The sequence below is a fragment of the Ornithodoros turicata genome, chromosome 5 (genome assembly GCF_037126465.1).
Source record: "Ornithodoros turicata isolate Travis chromosome 5, ASM3712646v1, whole genome shotgun sequence".
Lineage (NCBI taxonomy): Eukaryota > Metazoa > Arthropoda > Arachnida > Ixodida > Argasidae > Ornithodoros > Ornithodoros turicata.
Genome location: NC_088205.1, coordinates 48,858,223 through 48,875,532, shown reverse-complemented (window position 1 = coordinate 48,875,532; position 17,310 = coordinate 48,858,223). Strand labels below are relative to the sequence as shown.

The 17,310-nt window shown below is 46.9% G+C and overlaps 1 protein-coding gene across 1 annotated transcript in view; it reads left to right on the top strand.

The window, feature by feature from the left end:
* Window positions 1-16,230, top strand: part of LOC135394443 (cytoplasmic dynein 2 heavy chain 1-like) — a 156,271-nt gene extending 140,041 nt beyond the window's left edge. Inside the window, exons 47-49 of the mRNA XM_064625182.1 lie at window positions 6,448-6,647; window positions 6,706-6,904; window positions 16,067-16,230. Coding sequence (XP_064481252.1) covers window positions 6,448-6,647; window positions 6,706-6,904; window positions 16,067-16,219 — 552 coding nt within the window. The 3' untranslated portion in view covers window positions 16,220-16,230. The remainder of the gene's footprint in view (window positions 1-6,447; window positions 6,648-6,705; window positions 6,905-16,066) is intronic.
* The last annotated feature ends 1,080 nt before the right edge of the window (window positions 16,231-17,310 follow it).

Genomic DNA, 17,310 nt, shown 5'->3' with positions numbered 1-17,310 from the left:
TCAACTTGCGATAGCAAGATAAAGTATGTGGCGTAAGACAACCCTTCGTGGGTGCCGCTCACTTTTTCTTTGTATACTGCATTAACCGTTAAGGCTACAGAATAATCAGGAGAAATCCTTGAACTGGGCTGCAGCCTGCGCTCGATGACGAATGATGCCAACAGTCTTTATTTTGCGACGCTAGAGGTGGAGGTCGTGAATTCAATGACAACCGTTACACCGTTATGCACTGACATCACAATGACATGCACCATGTTACGGCACTGCCAATATATCTGGATGAGAGCGCACAACAAGACAAGTGCAACATGGTCCACAGCTATACATGTGATATCACATTTTCGTACCTACTGGGGTTTACAGCGCCAATACAGACTAAAGAAATGCAGTGATATACTTTTTTTTTCTTTTCCGTATTATATGTGGACGTCGCTGGAGTTCGACGCATAATATAAATGCATTCAGTGAACACAACGTACTTCCACGAAGTTTCGAAAGAATTTGATAGTTACGGATTCTCTAAGAGAGAGGTGACGTCACCGCATGCCCAGACTCCCAGTAACAACATGTTCCAAGACAGCCGGCAGCTGTCGTAAGGAGACGGAAATCGACCTTCGAGAAGCAATGTTGTCAAACGCGTGGCAGACTGCATGACGTCGTACTTCTCAAGATTACAAAATTAATTTTATGATAGTTTCGCGTCACACAGAGAAACAATACAAAAACAATTTGACGATCGTATAATAATTGTAACGTAACAATTGTAATAATAATATATAGCAATCATAACAATACTAACAAATGCTTTTTTTACAGAATGTGGTGCATGTGAGACGCGTACTATATAGGATTCTGTAATTTATTTCGTAGTGGTGTTCTGATCTCAAAAAATCGCTTCTTGGTTCAAGCGGCAGCGATGTTCAGATCCAATAGCTCCATTTTAACTTTAATCTTGTGACTGTGGTAATGAGTGTGCGACCACGCTCTACATTTTCGTGCAATATAATTGTACAAAATCCCATGTCGGTACCAGAGACGATACTGGAACGAAAATGGCTGAGCAGCGGAAACAGAAACGGTTTTTCTGAACCATGCGGTTACACGATGGTCGCCACTATATAGGGCCTGTTCTCAACAATCTTGAAACTAAATATAATCTAGTCGAAATCATCTCATTTTGCCTTCGAGAGACCATTCACGAGTTAGAAAGACAAGCCTTTCTCTCAGATATTTCCTCCTCTTCATCTCAGTCTTGCCGACAAGAAGTGCTTGATCGCGGAGAAAATTCACGTGTTGGATACTTTGCACATGCAACGCTGTGCATCCGACTTTTTCTGATTTCAATCAAATTTTGTTTACATTTGATGTAACCTTGGTTTTGATTTGCATCACGCCATGCTACGTTAAGTTCCTATTAGTTTTCAGCGCCGCACGTTATATTATGTCATCTTGTACAAATACAAAACATCCAACTACAGCACGTTCACTCTGGGGGAGCGACGTTCGGTCCAAGGCAGTCCAGCCGGGCTCCCAAACTGAAAACGCTCCGTCGATGCAGAATAGACCGTTACTCGAGATAAACAGAAATGCCTACCAGAAACATTGGGTGACATACGAGGTTTGATCCAAAATTTTCGGGACTAGCGTTGCCATTTGAACACTACTTGTTGTGGCGCAATGCAAAGGTAATTGGAAACACTAGCTTACATTGAGAGTCAGTGTGGTAATTTACACGCTTCTGGGCGGACGCGTTCACATGATATGTCCGTTTATGTCGTACCGTGCCCTCGACGATCGACGTTTTTCGTGATGGACCCGAAGACGGAACAGAGAGCGCGCATCAAATTTTGTACAAAGCTTGGCAAGCACGCTACGGAGATACTGCGAACGATCGGGCAAGTGTTCGGGAAAAAGAGTATAAGCCCTGCACGGGTGTTTGCATGGTATGCTCGGTTCAAAGCCGGCAGGGCTTCTGTTGAGGATGACGAGCACAATGGCATGCCCCTCAGCCGCACGACACCCGACGTGGTTGTCAATATTGAACAACTGGTTCGTAAGGATCGGCGCGGAACTATTCGAGACATTGCTGATGAAGTGGGAGTTGGTTACGGGGCATACGAGCGCAGTTTGTCCGTCCCGACCTTGGCGACAGCAGAACTGGCTGATGCACCAGGAGGGCGCACCTTCTCACACTTGATTGTTCACCAGGGGTTTCTTGACCGGAAACAATACGACTGTTGCCCTGCACCCACCGTACTCGCCAGACTTGGTTCCCTGTGACTATCCTGTATCATCCCGACCAGAGGTGGGGAAATTACTTTTATTTTGTAATGCATTACCATTACTCATTACTTGTATAACAAACTAATGCATTACATTACTCATTACTTTTTGGATATTAGTAATGCATTAGTAATGCAATTACTTTAACGAAGTAATGGCATTACTCTGGCATTACATTTACGCTTTAGGGCATAAGCCTCAAAGGTGCCATGCATAAGTTTTTTCCTTGCTTTTTTGCTATAGGCAATAGCCACCCGAGTATCGCCAAATCGGTGCCACTAAATCCCCGCAGGAGTGAGTCTGATAGGCAAAATCTACAGATAAGATTTATTGCAGATGATGCCTTTTCTGGCATTATGGAGCCGGCGGATGAGGCCCAGCCTACAGTTCTGTCCTGGCAGAAAAACTACCTCTGACAGCACAAGAGAAGCTAACACGGTACCATACCAAAACAGTGAACCCCTACAGCAATTGTTACGTATTACCCTCATAGAGGCTATGTTTCTATTTCATTGATTTTCCTTTACTCCAAATGCGCACAAGCTAAATCAGTGATATCATCATGTAGACAATTGTGACACACACCGCCGACTGTTGAACTCTTGCAGAATTCCCCAGGCTGCGCCTTTCTCTTTGCTTGTTGCCCTGTGCTCATTGTTAAAGGCGGGTTGAAGAAAACCTCGATGTTCCCAATCTTCACGTGGCGCAATGAACGTTCGACAAAAGTAATGAGTAATGCCACCCTGCATTACTCAGTCAAAGTGTAATGCATCACCATTACTCATTACTTGCTGGCAAAACGTAATTCATTACCATTACTCATTACCCAAAAGTAATGCATTACCGGTAATGCATTACTTTGTAATGCATTACTCCCCACCTCTGATCCCGACTAACGTTGAAGATGAAAGGCCATTGTTTCGATATGAATGAGGTGATTCAAGCAGAAACGCAGGCGGCACTGCCACCCTCACCGAACACGACCTCCAGACACGTTCCAAAAAGGACAGACACGCTGGGACCGGTGCATACGTGCGGAGTGGGACTACTTCGAAGGTGGTGGGGTAGCCACCAACAGGCAAAGCCAGGATTTTGCAGAAGTGACAGTGCCAGTCCCGAAAATTCTGGATCAAACCTCGTATGCTCACCTGTAGACATGCCTGAAGAGAACAAGCACGTCTGTCACCTGACACGTGATGCCTGTCGTCGTCCACTGAAACTTTCCATCAGCTTTCCAGTTTTCTACATGAGACGATGGTTGCCATGTCGCATTCAATGAGAAGGCACATAATAGGGAATGTGGAGAAATTGCATTTTCGCAGTTTCTGAAATATATAAATATTGCAGTCGTCGAAAAAGCCAGACAGCAGCGGGAATCTCGATTACCGAAAAAGTGCGCTAACCACTACGCTGCGCTGGCGACGGCTTGCTGACGACTTAAAAATCTTACTTTCAATCTGTCATGTTCTCAGGCACTTTGAGGATTATAGCGTGTTCGTCTCTTTGTGTTCCAGCCTCAGAACAGTTGCTCTGCATTAGAGCGATGCACGGGCTCGTGCTTACCCGAAAACCAGAGCGCGGCCCGGCCAGTGGGTCGGGCCAGGTAAAGCTTTCTTTTTGTGGGCCTGGGTGGGTTCGGGTTTTACCATTATGGGCCGGGCCCGGCCTCGTACATTAGTCGGGGGCTCGTACCTGTGTTACCCCTCTGTTAGTTATCCACGGTCAAATTGTACAGCCTGATACACAAAGCCGGGCCGGGCAGCCTATAAATTTCTCGGGCTAGGGCCGGGCTTGGCAGAGAAACTTGGAATCCTTTGTGCTTCGGCCGGGCCCGCGCTAGGTATGCAGCCGTCGGGCCGAGCCCGGGCGGGTAAATCAAAGGAAGGCCGTACTCGGGCCGGGCTTGGGCCTAAGAATGCGGCCCGTGCAGTGCTCCATCTCGTTTTGCAGCTTCCGTCTTTGTGTTCGCCCCATCCCGTGTGATCCTGCCTCGTATTTCTTGTTTATTAAAGCTACGTACGTTATTTCTAACTGGCTACGTACTCGCCGGAGGATTGCAATTTTTAATTGCTGGAAATTTATTTTTTTTTTCAATTGAACTTTGAGAATTGCCAAGCGAACCTCACTTCTTTTTACAGAACTACTAAGTCCTACACGGATAGCCACACACCCAATTGAAACTATGCACAGTATCGCAACAGAAATAGTCTAAAAAAATTAGTAAAAATCTGGCTTTAGCCCCGCCTGCGCAAGAAAAACGCACGGTATTTGCGGGGAGAGGAGGGAGTGTTCCCGCCTCTTGTTTTACCTTTCTTTGCGCCGCGTTGACCTTGATGCTGGTGACAACCGACTTATCACAAAGAAAACAAAACAACTGTCTTATCACAAAGAAGCCAAGACAAATGAAGGCGGGGACACTCGTCTAGACGTAGATTTCGCGCGCGCTTCTCTGCGAAAATCAAGCAGGCGGCGCTAAAGCGTAAATTTTACAAATTTTTTTCGGCTATTTCTCCTTCGATACTGTGCGTAGTATTTGTTGGGTCTGCGGTTATCCGTGGAGGACATCATATTTCTGTAATAAAAAAAAAAGTGGGGTTCGCTTGGGAATTTTCAAAGTGCAATTGAAAAAGTAAATTTACCGCAATTAAAAATTGTCCTAAGCCTTCCTCAATTATGGCAAAAGTTTCCAGAAGGTAAATGCCGAAAGTCCGACGATCCTCCGGCGAGTACGTCGCCAATTATAATTTTTTATCACCTTAGGTGAAACACCCTGTATTGTAGTGCATTTACTACAGTGGAAGGTAATACAGGATAGAGCACTGCACGGGTCCGGGCTTACCCGAAAGCCCCAGCCTGGCCGGGCCGGGCTTTGCGTTTTTTATGCAGGCCTGGGCCGGGCTCGACTTCAGCCACCAGGCCCGGGCCAGGTACGGGCTTGACAACGCCGGCCATGGTGTGGTATCTACGCGAACATATTTCACGAGACTGGACAGCTGAATTTTCATGTCACTTTTTTTTCCATTGGGCATGGGATATCATGGTATTCTCATCTGAGAACTATCACTTTTTCATATGTGATCATGCCTCTTTCGTGTAATGGGTCTTGATTTTACACGTGCACTCACACACATTTGGGAACGATTGGTATGGCGGGCGCGCTGAGTGTCCGGCACGAGGGTCACTTAGGTTAGGTGTTGGGATTTCGTTCCCGTGAGAGTCTCGGCCGAGGGTCAGTTAGGTTAGGTGTTCTGGCATATTTCGTTCGCGTGAGAGTTCGAGAAAGGGAACTAACACCGGTGGATGCGCAATAGAGCGGAGATGAGTCTCTCTTGAACCGCAATGTACATACATACCGCCCACGCGCCGCTGCGTGCTGCCTTCCCAAGCAAGCAAGCAAGCACCAAGCACAGAGCGGCTTGACGGCAGAGAAACACAGCCGCTGGTGGTGGTGGTGGTGGTGGTGGTGATAGGGCTTGCCGTTGTCGGCCTCACGTATGTGGGCAACGTCACGACTCACGCCGTGGGGGAATGTGCGTCCTGGGCCGACTTCTAAGGGAACTGTGCCGACATATGTCTGAAAGCGTCTGAGGACACAGCCGCTCCGTTCGAGTGTACTTCCTCACTCTCCACCAATTAGCTGCGCCCTTTTCCTCGCTGCGCTGTGCTCTTTAGTAAATCTAAATACGCCTCCGCGCCTCGAAAAGTGTGAAGTACCGTGTGTGTCGAAAAGTGGAAGTACCGAGGTCACGCTAATTAGACCAATGGTAAACGAAGTCAGCACCACCATATTTTTTGGAATAACACCATACCATCGAACAAAAAAAAAAAAAAAAAAAAAGAGAAAGAACCTATCGAGAGCAAGCAGAGAACACTGTATAACTCAATGGGGCCTGCAGCTCTTTCAGTAAATAGAAGCTTAAAGCATATATTGCGATCCCTGGTGGATGCATTTGCAAATTCTGACAGTGTCAAGTAACATTTTTGGTCACTTTCCCTCCAGCTTCTTTTTCTTTTGCTCTCGGTACACAACACAACGTACTCATCATCTTACGTCTAAATCTCTAAATCTACTCCTAATGATTATTATTATTATTACAACTTGCCCGCACGGTGGCTTTCGATTGAGCTTTATAGGCAACTGCATCAATTTCTTACACCACGCAGGTCCCTTCAAAATGGGAAACGCTATGGGAAGGACCAGATGATTCACTCCAGTACTTGCGCGCCGTCGTGAGCCGTGCTCTGGCAGTCCAGACCTGGGTGCAGAGGTCAGAAGCCGGACTGCTATTGCAAGATCACCTGGACTTGGCCGAGCTCTTCCGTCCTGACACATTCTTAAATGCATTACGGCAACATTCAGCTAGGTATACGTACTCCCCAATGAACCAAAACAATGCATAAAGAATTTTTCATGAATTTCAGGGTAACACACCATCCTATGGACAGTCTGCAGTTCGTCACATCATGGAAGGGCCGCATATCTAAAGCGACCGTGTCTATCACACTGGACGGCCTTCAGTTGGAAGGCTGCCGGTTCGACGGGCGTCATCTAACAGAATGTCGCCATAACTCTCCAAGTATATCTTCCATCCCTTCGTGCACGGCAGCGTGGCTACCCAAGGTAAGGTCAATTCTATGCAGCTGATGAAGTGCTTCCAGAGCTCTCTGTGTACTGCTCGCCGACCTTCCATCAGGGAAAGGTAACAGAAACGGAAACGGTTATTATACCGGAAATATAGCAGGTAACGGTACAGAAACGGAAACGGATATCGCACGGTTAGAATACCTGAAACAGAAACAGAAACGACAATAATTTACGGTAATAATTCCGGTACCGCAGGACCCCAATTATTGCAATTCTTCACCATATCATGTAGATAAATTTACGAAATAAGCCTTAATGAAGCAAACTAAAATTAACTGAAGAACTAAAACTAAAATGAACTATCAAACTGGAGCATATAAGTAAGTAGTATACAGTAAATAGAAGAAGCATAGTTCTTATACGCTTATGGTGACCTGGAAGTTGCAAGCGTGAGTAACATTCCTGGAAACCATGTCCATATTAGCTGTTCACAGAAATCACGTACCTATATGTGTATTTTGAATAAACGTTGTCTCTTGTATGCATGTATCCCTGGAGTCCTCAAAATAGACTTCAGAACGTAGAGGGATTAAGTTTTGTCACGGTCTCAATGGTCTTTAAAAAAAAAGAAAGGAAGGAAAGAAAGAAGGAAAATAAAAAGCTGGATGTGGGGGCGGAACCGAAAACCGAAACGGGAACGTAACGAAAACGAAAGCAGCAATGGCGGTAACCGAAACTGAAACAGAAACAAATAAGTGCCAGTAACAGAGGTGGTAACGGAAACGAAAAAGATTCCGTTACCTGTCCCTGCCTTCCATGCCTTATCAATTTCCGTTCACGAAGGGAGCTGTGTACAGAGTGAACAATATTGCCCTCATTATAACCACTTTAGATAAAACTGCAACCAAAATAACGCAAAAATTCAATGCTATAGGTATAGAACATACGGTGACGAGCGTGCGGAATATAGTGCGTCACCAAATTATTTTTAAGTTGTCCTCGGGCACGAAGACGTAACGTCACACCCTGTGATTGTCTGTCAAACCGTTTTAAACAGAGTCATTGTTGTTTCTGCGCGCCACCAGCTTACGTCTTTCGATATCAATATTCTTATGACAGCAGGAAAGATATAACAAAAGCCCTGAGGGTATCATAAATAAATAAAATAAATAAATAAAAAAGGTACTTCTTATAATACGAGCAGATCACGAACCAGCTGCCGTTCCTAAGGGTTCGAATGCTCGCGCCCCGAAGCTGATGATAACGTCGTGGTCATGAGGGGTGCTGATTCTGTCTCACATATCCCTTCTTCGAGTGTGTAGCCATCCTGGCGTCGATGAGGTCAGTGTGGCGGGTGCCAGGTTTTCAGCGAAAGACGTGGGTGTTTTCTGTGGAGCGGCTGCAGGGGTCCGAATGCGGGACAATGGGTTCTACCGTGTAGGCAACGTCGGAAAGTTGGTGGACGACGCGGTATGGAACCATGCAGCGGCAGAGGAGCCTTTCCGAGAGGCTGATTTCTGTGTCAGGAGAAAAACTACAAGCTTCGTGTTCTTTCATAAACTCTTTTACTACTCGCCTTTCCATTTCCACCAACTCTACTGTCCACCACGAGTCCCCACAACATCTCGATTTTCTCACCCATAAAAAATTCGTACATGTCGCCTCATCAACATATGATTAACTATTGGAATAACCTACCTCCAAAAGTACTCTTTCAACAAGACAGCTACTTATCTACTCGTACGTAGAGTTGACATTTCAGAGTTCTTAATTTTTACTACTATTTGGATCCTTTTGTTGTCTGTCATTCTTTTATTGTACATGCACTATTGTAAGCACTCGCTGTCCCCATTGTGTAATGCCCTGTTTGGGCCTTTAGAGTAAAATGAAATGAAATATCCAAATTAACACTTCTTATTGGGCTGGAGAATAGTAGATCAAAATAATTCCAAGCGCTGTAGTGACTGTTACTGGGGCGGGACAAAGTGAAGGCGCAAGACAAACACACAGGACGAGCGCTAACAGTCAACTGCTTTGATCTATGGAATATATGGTCTACTGATTATAAATGAGTTAGCATTATGGTCCTCGCTATACGCAAGAACCGCGGCCTAGTCTGGCTGTAGCCACGGCGCGGCGCGCATGCGTGGTGAGTGAAAGAGACGGCGCATGGAGAGTGCGACGAGGCCACGACGTCGGCACTCGGCAGGCAGCAGCCGATAGTGTCGACCACAGGGGTGACACAAATCCGCCATTGTTGTAACTACCCTCAAGCGGATGCTTTTGGCTAAACTGCCATCTTATCCTGGTCGCACGTCATAGAAAATGTCATTTTGAGGTCATGTGATTTTGTTTAGATGTCGTTTTGCCGCTTACCGACATATTTCCGTCGTCATAACGCCAAGAGATTAACGTATTTTGCCAGAGTAAACTACTTCTTCCGCAACATGGTAGCCCATTTCTCCTTAGTTTAAGTACATCGCATCGGCTGAATGACTCTTAAAGTGCGGTCGTCATCACATCTTTGGAAGTCATCAACAGTACGAGGCCTTATGTGCGAAACTGCACGTTTTACTGTGAGATTATCGAATAACAATAATTACCGTGATCGAAAGACATCCAAAACGTCGCGCAGAAACAACAACCGCATTGTTTACAAACGGTTTGGCCGCCGCCATCGTTAAGGTCACGTGAGCCTTGACGTTTGCTGTGACGTGCGACCAGGGCCTGTCCAGGATACATTGCGTTCACCCAGCACGCTTTCGTCTACGGAGCAGTACCATGGATGCCACCCCTGTGGTGTCGACCACTGTGGTGGTCTATGGTCTGTGGTGGTCGACCACTGTGGTGGTCGACAGATTCAGACGTGTCTGCATTGATGCGCCATGGGTTATGACAGCTGTGCGAAGCAGCGGCGGCGAAAGAAGGCTGCGAAACTGCGCCGCAAAGCTGAATCGGAGTAAGCCAGAAAGGCTCGTTTAGCTGCGAATGCTGTCCTTGCGATAGCGTTGTGTAGCGTTGTGTAGGGTCGTGTGAAGATTCGTGTAGCGTTTGTGAAGGGTCGTTGAAGGGTTGTGTAGCGCTGTGAAGGGGAGTTCCCAAAGGGTTTTCATATTTTAATGCTAACGCATTTCCGTCGGATCAACCGATGGATCGACCATGATTTTTTCATCTATGGATTACCAACTAGCCCAAGGTAAAGCTTTGTTCAGCTGGAGACTAGCCGCTCTGAAAAATTCAAACACGGCTTTGAGGCGGCGGCTATGCTCTTCAAAGGATGAAACATATACAATGGCATCGTTCAAGTTACAGAGGCACGTTTTCCAGGGCAGACCTTGCAACACAAAATCCATCATGCGTTCGATCGTGGCCAGGGTAGTTTTATATATAGTTTTATTAGCTTGTCCATAAACAGCGCGATGGCCTTCTAATATGGTACAATGGTTAGTACAAAACAGTGGATAATTAATTGGTTAAACAAGCAGTGCCTAGCCCAAACGGCGTTACGTTTAGCTCGTAAAGACCGTAAGGGTGTAGCGAACTTGTTTTCTTCTTCTTTTGTTTTCTGTCTTTATGTGCCGTAGGTATTTCCCCATTTCCAAACCTCATATCGAGGGAAGAAAAGTGGATGGCTCCCTGCGGAGAGTCGAGGCCATTGTCGATTCTTGCCATTGGATTCCTTTGGTCTTGACGAGTTGGGGGGATAATCGATGCAGAACTGTATGCTGCCATCACTCTTGGTCACAAGCACAACCGATGTGGACTACTGAATCGAGGACGGGCAAATGATGTTCTTGCCGGCATGTTTCCTTCTCGATCAGGGCACGCTCTGAGGTGGAAACACGGGACGGTCGTCGTTGGCGTAGCGGTTTGGATTCCCCAGTGTTGATGCGGTGTTCAGTATGGCGTGCACACCAAAAGTTGACTTGTCGATATCAAACAACGCCGAGTACTCGCTGGGTATTGCCAATAGTTTGTGCCTCTCCAATAACGACAATGTCGGTGAGATCATAAACTCAAGTACAGAGTCTAAGTTACCAGGAGTTGGCCCCTAGAGGAATTTAGCAGGATGATCCAACGCTGTAACGACTCGTGTTTCCACGTGAGGATCGAGGACTGCAGGCACAAAACCCTGAGGGTGCAGCACAGGAGGATTTCAGACAGAGTCAGTGACAAAAGAAGGCCGTCCTCTTCGGAGCCACAAACGCAGAACGGTGCAGCTATACCTGCTTTCCCGGGATGCCTTTGTTCAGGAATCACAACTTCAGGGTGAAGATCACCCTATATGTCTGAGTGAGGACATGCGAAACACGTTCTTCTTTTAGGAATCTATTAAATGAGAAGCTATGCGTAACATTCGTGACGACGAATTAGACATGTCGCTGTCATAACGTGGCAAGCCAAACATGGTGTTCTCACCAGCATCGCAGTCAATATGAGCCGCCTAGTCCTTGACAAAATCTCATCCAAGAGCTATGAGGCTATGAGAGCAGGAAAACGGAACAACAACAACAGCAACTACGTGAATGACGATGGGATGAGGTGATTCACCGCAACTACTTTGGTACCACGACACAACGAACTCCACGGGGTACCGTGAATTTCCTGCTGTAATTCGAGCAGTGCATCCCGCAGCAAGCACCACAGCAGTACTCGCAGCGCTCCTAAGGATAGGTTCATCATATGACGAAAAAATTTTTGGAACCCGAGAAAGGGACAGAGGAGGGACGACACGACACGTTCTCGAACACAGCAAACCCTGTCGTGTCGTCCCTCCTGTGTCCTTTTCTCGGGTTCCAAATTTTTTCACCATGTACCAGCTGGCCTGCACCCTTGCCCTTTTGTCATCATATGGCGTCGAAGCTTCACGCAGTCTGTTGCGCAACGTGAGGTACGTGTAGCAGCATCAGTGGCAATGAGAGCAGGAACCACAGGGGTGGCACTCAATGTATTGCTGCGTAGTCGAAAGCGTGCTGGGCGAACGCAATGCATGCTGGTCGCACGTCACAGCAAACGTCAAGGCACACGTGACCTTAAAGATGGCGGCGACCGTGATCGGCAGCCACGCCGTTTGTAAACAATGCGGTTGTTGTTTCTGCACGACGTTTTGGATGTCTTTCGATCACGGTAATTATTTTTATCCGATAATCTCGCAGTAAGACGCGCAGTTGTGCACATAAGGCCTCGTACTGTTGACGACTTCCAAAGATGTGATGACGACCGCGCGTTAAGACTCACTGAGCCGATGCGATGTACTTAAACTAAGGAAAAATGGGCTACCATGTTGCGGAAGGAGCACCCCATAGTTTACGTTGGCAAAATATGTCCATCTCATGGCTTTATGACGACGGAGATAAGTCGGTAAGCGGCGAAACGACATGTATGTAGTCACATGACCTCAAAATGACTTTTTCGATGACGTGCGACCAGGACAAGATGGCAGTTTTGCCAAAGGCACCCGCTTGAGGGTAGTTACAACAACGGCGGGCTTGTGTCACCCCTGTGGCAGGAACAATGGACCACTCCCTGTTTGTAAAAAATGACATCATACTGTTCGACAGCGCCACCAATTTGGTAGAGTTGCACTACGCTGGAAGCTAGAGGTGAACAAGGTCGCGCCCGAAAACCACGGTCTTGAGGGTATTACGATGGTCCCTGAAAGGGACGCGACCTTCGCTCCTACTTTTCTTTCAATAGGAGGTTGCGAACAAGTGTCCATTCGTGGAAGCCAGCCCTCTCCTTGCGATTTGCTTCGGATTCAGTCTGTCTACCAACGTCACGATGACGTTTCTCAGGTAGAGGTCTATGACGTTGTCAACCGACATGATGACGAATCTCATCATCGGTTGCGAGGAGGAGATTCGTCAGCGTGAACAGTCGTAGTCCGCCCTCCTCGGACCACGTGTACTGGTTTTCATCGCGTGATGTCGGGTGAAGCCGATTGCGGGAAGGAGACGGACGTGGTCGGCGAGGATGAGGTGAAGGAGAACGCCGTGGCCGATCACGCGGTGAATTTTGGGTATTACTGGAGTCATGAGGCCGACAGTCCTGTGTGGTGTAGTATGTTGAAGTATGGCTGCCGATAACGCTAGGTATCTGGGGACGAAAAAGCGACACGATAGCTTTTATATTCGGACATAGCTCTTCTGCGCTTGCGACAGCAGTGAGCGATATGACCCCGTATACAGCAGTAAAAGCATGTGCGGACCTTAGCTGGTTGTTGAACGGGAAAACGCTGTGTACTGGGGTGAAGACCGTGTGCGCCTTATACTGCAGCCATAATACCATCGCCAGAGGGTTGAGGCAAATAGTGAGAAATCATATTAGGAGCCTGGTGGACCATGTCGGCGTAAGACGGGCGTTGTTGCGCTGGGGCTGCCTTTCTACGCACACGCTGGCTGGCCAAATAATTCCTTGACGCGGGAGCAAAACAAAGACCATGAGATAAGGTCGGCTTTGTGATTGAAAAACCAGATGTTTGTTAGGTCAACGGGGTAGAACACTGCGTAGTACAATATCTGATAACCGTCCCATCCTTTATATTTGCTCACTCGTTTGGAACTGGCCAACCGTTCCTGGATATTTTGTGGGGCGCCCGGTCTTGTGAACACATCAGGATCACGTTCATGATCAAGAAGTTAAAAAATTGGAAACGTTGGCAACAAACACGTACTACAAGCAACAAGCAAACGGGTACTAATTGCTGTTCGGCTTTGTTGCTTTTACATACGCGATACATGCTGACATAGGAGGTGTGACTATTAAATAATGAGACTCCGCGTCTCGTAGCCTTTGTGTATTCCCGAGCGAGAAGCGCATGCGCAATAGCGGACCTCGAACCTTCCAGCAGAGAATGTGACAAGTAGCTCCTCGTTGTCACTTGTTGTGTTTGTGCCAGCGGTCCTCACGGCTACAGCCACGCGGTTGTCTTGCCGGGATCGTGAATCGCGTCAAACTGGAGCAGCTGGCCAATCTGAAATTCGTAGTGAAATTGAAAAAAGTTACCGAGAGAGTGCCTGAAACAGTTGCAGGAGGCGTACTGTGCCAATGCGATGTCACGTGCGTCGGTGGCACAAACGGTTTGCCGTCGGACGGGAGGATGTTTAAGACGGCGCCAGACCAGGCCGGCCTGTCACTGCAGCAACACAACATAATGTTACAAAAATTAATGAAACTGTCCATCGCCAATTAAGCATTCGGATAACAGCAGAGATGGTGGACATCTCAGGGAAAGATTAAGGAAGAAGAGGCCCGAGTTGTGGAAAAACAACTCGTGCATTGTACACCATGGACAATGCGCCAGCTCACAATGCACTCTCGGTGAAACAGTTTCTTGCCCATAAGAAGGTTCCAGTGCTGGACCACCCTCCTTATTCGCCGGATCTGTAGGGACTTTTATCGGTTTCCGAAGATGAAGTTCGCGTTGAAGGGGACCCATTTCCAAACTCTCCCCGAACTCAAGTCCAGAACGGCAAGACACATGATGATCTGGAGCACTGCTTCCAACAGTAGAAAATTCGTGTCCAGCGTTGCATAGATAGGGGAGGGGAGTATGTTAAACGATATAGCTGTTAATTTGGAATGGTGTAATTAGGGTTCGGAATCCCGAGCCGTTTTTGCAATCCCGGGATTTCGAAATGGGGATCCCGGGACAGGATCGGGATTTTTTCGCAACTATACCCAGGATGTCGTATAGGACTGTATCCACTTGCACAACAATGCTATCACAAATTGCGATATAGTTTTCGTCTTCTGTCATCCCCACGGAACATTCTAGCGAGAGAAAAAAGCGAAAAAAGAAAAAAAAGAAAGAAAACTGCAACACCGTGCCGGAATGTGAACTGAAATGCGTCTCTTCTTGTCGTCTGCTACGGAATATCTTCTGGCTGCGCCCCAGGATATTTCCCGCAGTTAGAAGTGCACGAGAAGATACATACGTATGTACATACAGCAGTTCTACTTACGCAGCCGCTAAAATCAGCGAAGTATTTCGCATCATCCGCTGGAGTAATCCGGGGGAATGTCACTTGTGTGGATGCATGGAATAATGCGGTTTGCTCGTCTTGCCTTTTATTCATCCACAGTGACTGTTGTGTTCTAGTCTGCAGCAGCCGAGTCTATAATTTTCTGAAAAGGCTGTCTCTATTTTCTCTGTTTACTTTCAAATATATACTATATATATATATATATATAGACTACAAGTAATGAAGAGACTTGGGAGGCCGTATAAGGGTTAAAAACACTTGCTACTTTTATTACATTAATAATTAAGGGGGCGCTAGGAATAGATTTACAGTTAGGGGTCGACGTTTCGGCAGTCAGCGCTGCCTTCAACAGAACTAAACTTGGAAAAGTTTAGTTTCCAAGTTTCCAAGTTTAGTTCTGTTGAAGGCAGCGCTGACTGCCGAAACGTCGACCCCTAACTGTAAATCTATTCCTAGCGCCCCCTTAATTATTAATGTAATAAAAGTAGCAAGTGTTTTTAACCCTTATACGGCCTCCCAAGTCTCTTCATTACTTGTAGTCTATTTGTTTTCGCGTCCATCTGTACTCAGTCATACATTCATATATATATATATATATATATATATATATATATATTGACGTTTCAAATATACGTATTCGTGAGGATCAAAAGAACAAAAAGAGAGATTCTGCAGAGAGAGAGAGAGAGAAAGAGATTCTGCAACATTTCTTGTTGTATAGCACTGGAAGACTCCTTCTGATTTCATGGGAGTTTTATGCTACTTGAGGGCTGTTCTCCGCTATGGCTTGCGTAGTTCACATGAGTCAGCAGCTAACGTCGTCGTAATGTGTCGTAAACGACAAGGTTGGTTCGGTTTCAGATTGCTAATCATATTTGTCGGAGAAGGGACGCTTGAAACAAAAAGTTGATTGGACCCCGTTTTTTCCCTTTCACTCGTATCACCGAATAATTGTTGTCAAGGAAGCTGAAATTTATAATCTCGAAATCCCAGGATTTGGCCTTGCGAAATCCCGGGATTTCGGGGTCATGAAATTATGCTGAAATCCCGGAATTTTGGGATCCCGGGATCCGAACTCCAGGTGTAATAATAAACACGCTTTTCTCCTCCAGTCTCGTTACTTAACAGTCACACCCCGTATTGTGCTCTCCCCAGAAAAAAATAAGAATTTTGTCTCCACTGTCTAATGCAGCGGTTATGTGTCCTCTTTCAGGGATACGAAGTCCCATACAGCGATGTGATCAATGTACCACTCTATACCAGCACGAAGAGGGAGAAGGTCATTACAACGTTGTCTCTGCCCTGCAACGGAGATCAGGATCTGTGGCTGCGATGTGGGGTTGCTCTGTTTCTGAGGCACCCATAAACGTGGTTTCTTTAAACCAAACAATTGTAATGTTCTTTGTACTGATCAAAATGTTCCAAGGAAGCCATGACGCTCCAAGGCAATTCGACTCGCGGCAGACAGGTAGATAAACTGGGGGATATCCTGTTAAGGTATTATTGAGGTAGGCTTAAAAAGGGGAGCTGGTTGATTACGGAAGGCTTTTTATTTTTTATTTATTTATTTTATTTTATTTTTGCTGGCTCGCGTTTGCCAGCTGGCAGGCGTACACCACAAGGCCAGTAACAGTTTGCTTCGTCTGCGTTCCGCAGTGGTTTCAACGCGCTAGTTACTTCAGGTAATTCCATAATTCCAATCATTGTCATTCTACTTATATGGGTTGCTGTGCCTTTCTCAGAGACGGCAGGGACGCGCCCGACACTGGGACTTGCCGTCGTGGGACGAAAGCAGTTTTCCTACAAGTGGCGCCTAATATGGGGCCTTCGCCGTCTGTCCGCCTGCTGCGGCGGAAGCAGCGCGGTTCGGTTGTTAATCTTTTCCCCGACATCCGTAGATTTGACTTAGGCTGTGGAAATATGTCCTACACTAGAGACGAAGCCTGTCGTTCTCCTTGTAGGAGAAGACAAGACAACCAAATTGAACAAACAACAACAACAACAATTAAGTTTCGATGGCCTACGGAACGCTACACGCGTCTCCCCAAAGAAGAAGAGACCTGTTTTCGACCGAGCGTTTCCGTATTTCTCTCCCAGAATCACGCCGGCCCCCGGTTCATATGCCGCGCCCTATGACGCTTCCCTCTGTCGGCGCTAAAAATGTCGTGAAACTGTTCATAAATCTTACATTAGTTCTTTCGTTTTCGTCTCCGTTCTGGGTCTTTTGGGTTCTGTACTGTTTTTCAGCTCCCGCCCCATGCGCGAGCATTTGAAGCGAACCACCTTGGTGTGCGCCATACCCCGCCACAGGACTGCAAAACGCGTCGAACGATCCAGTGTCTTGCACATCCGTGGTTACCGCTCGGAAGACAGGCGAAGACCACACCCACCAGTGCCAGCAGGCCCGCGAGCACTAACGTACCAGACGAAGGAACGCATGGTGGCTGCGTATCGGGG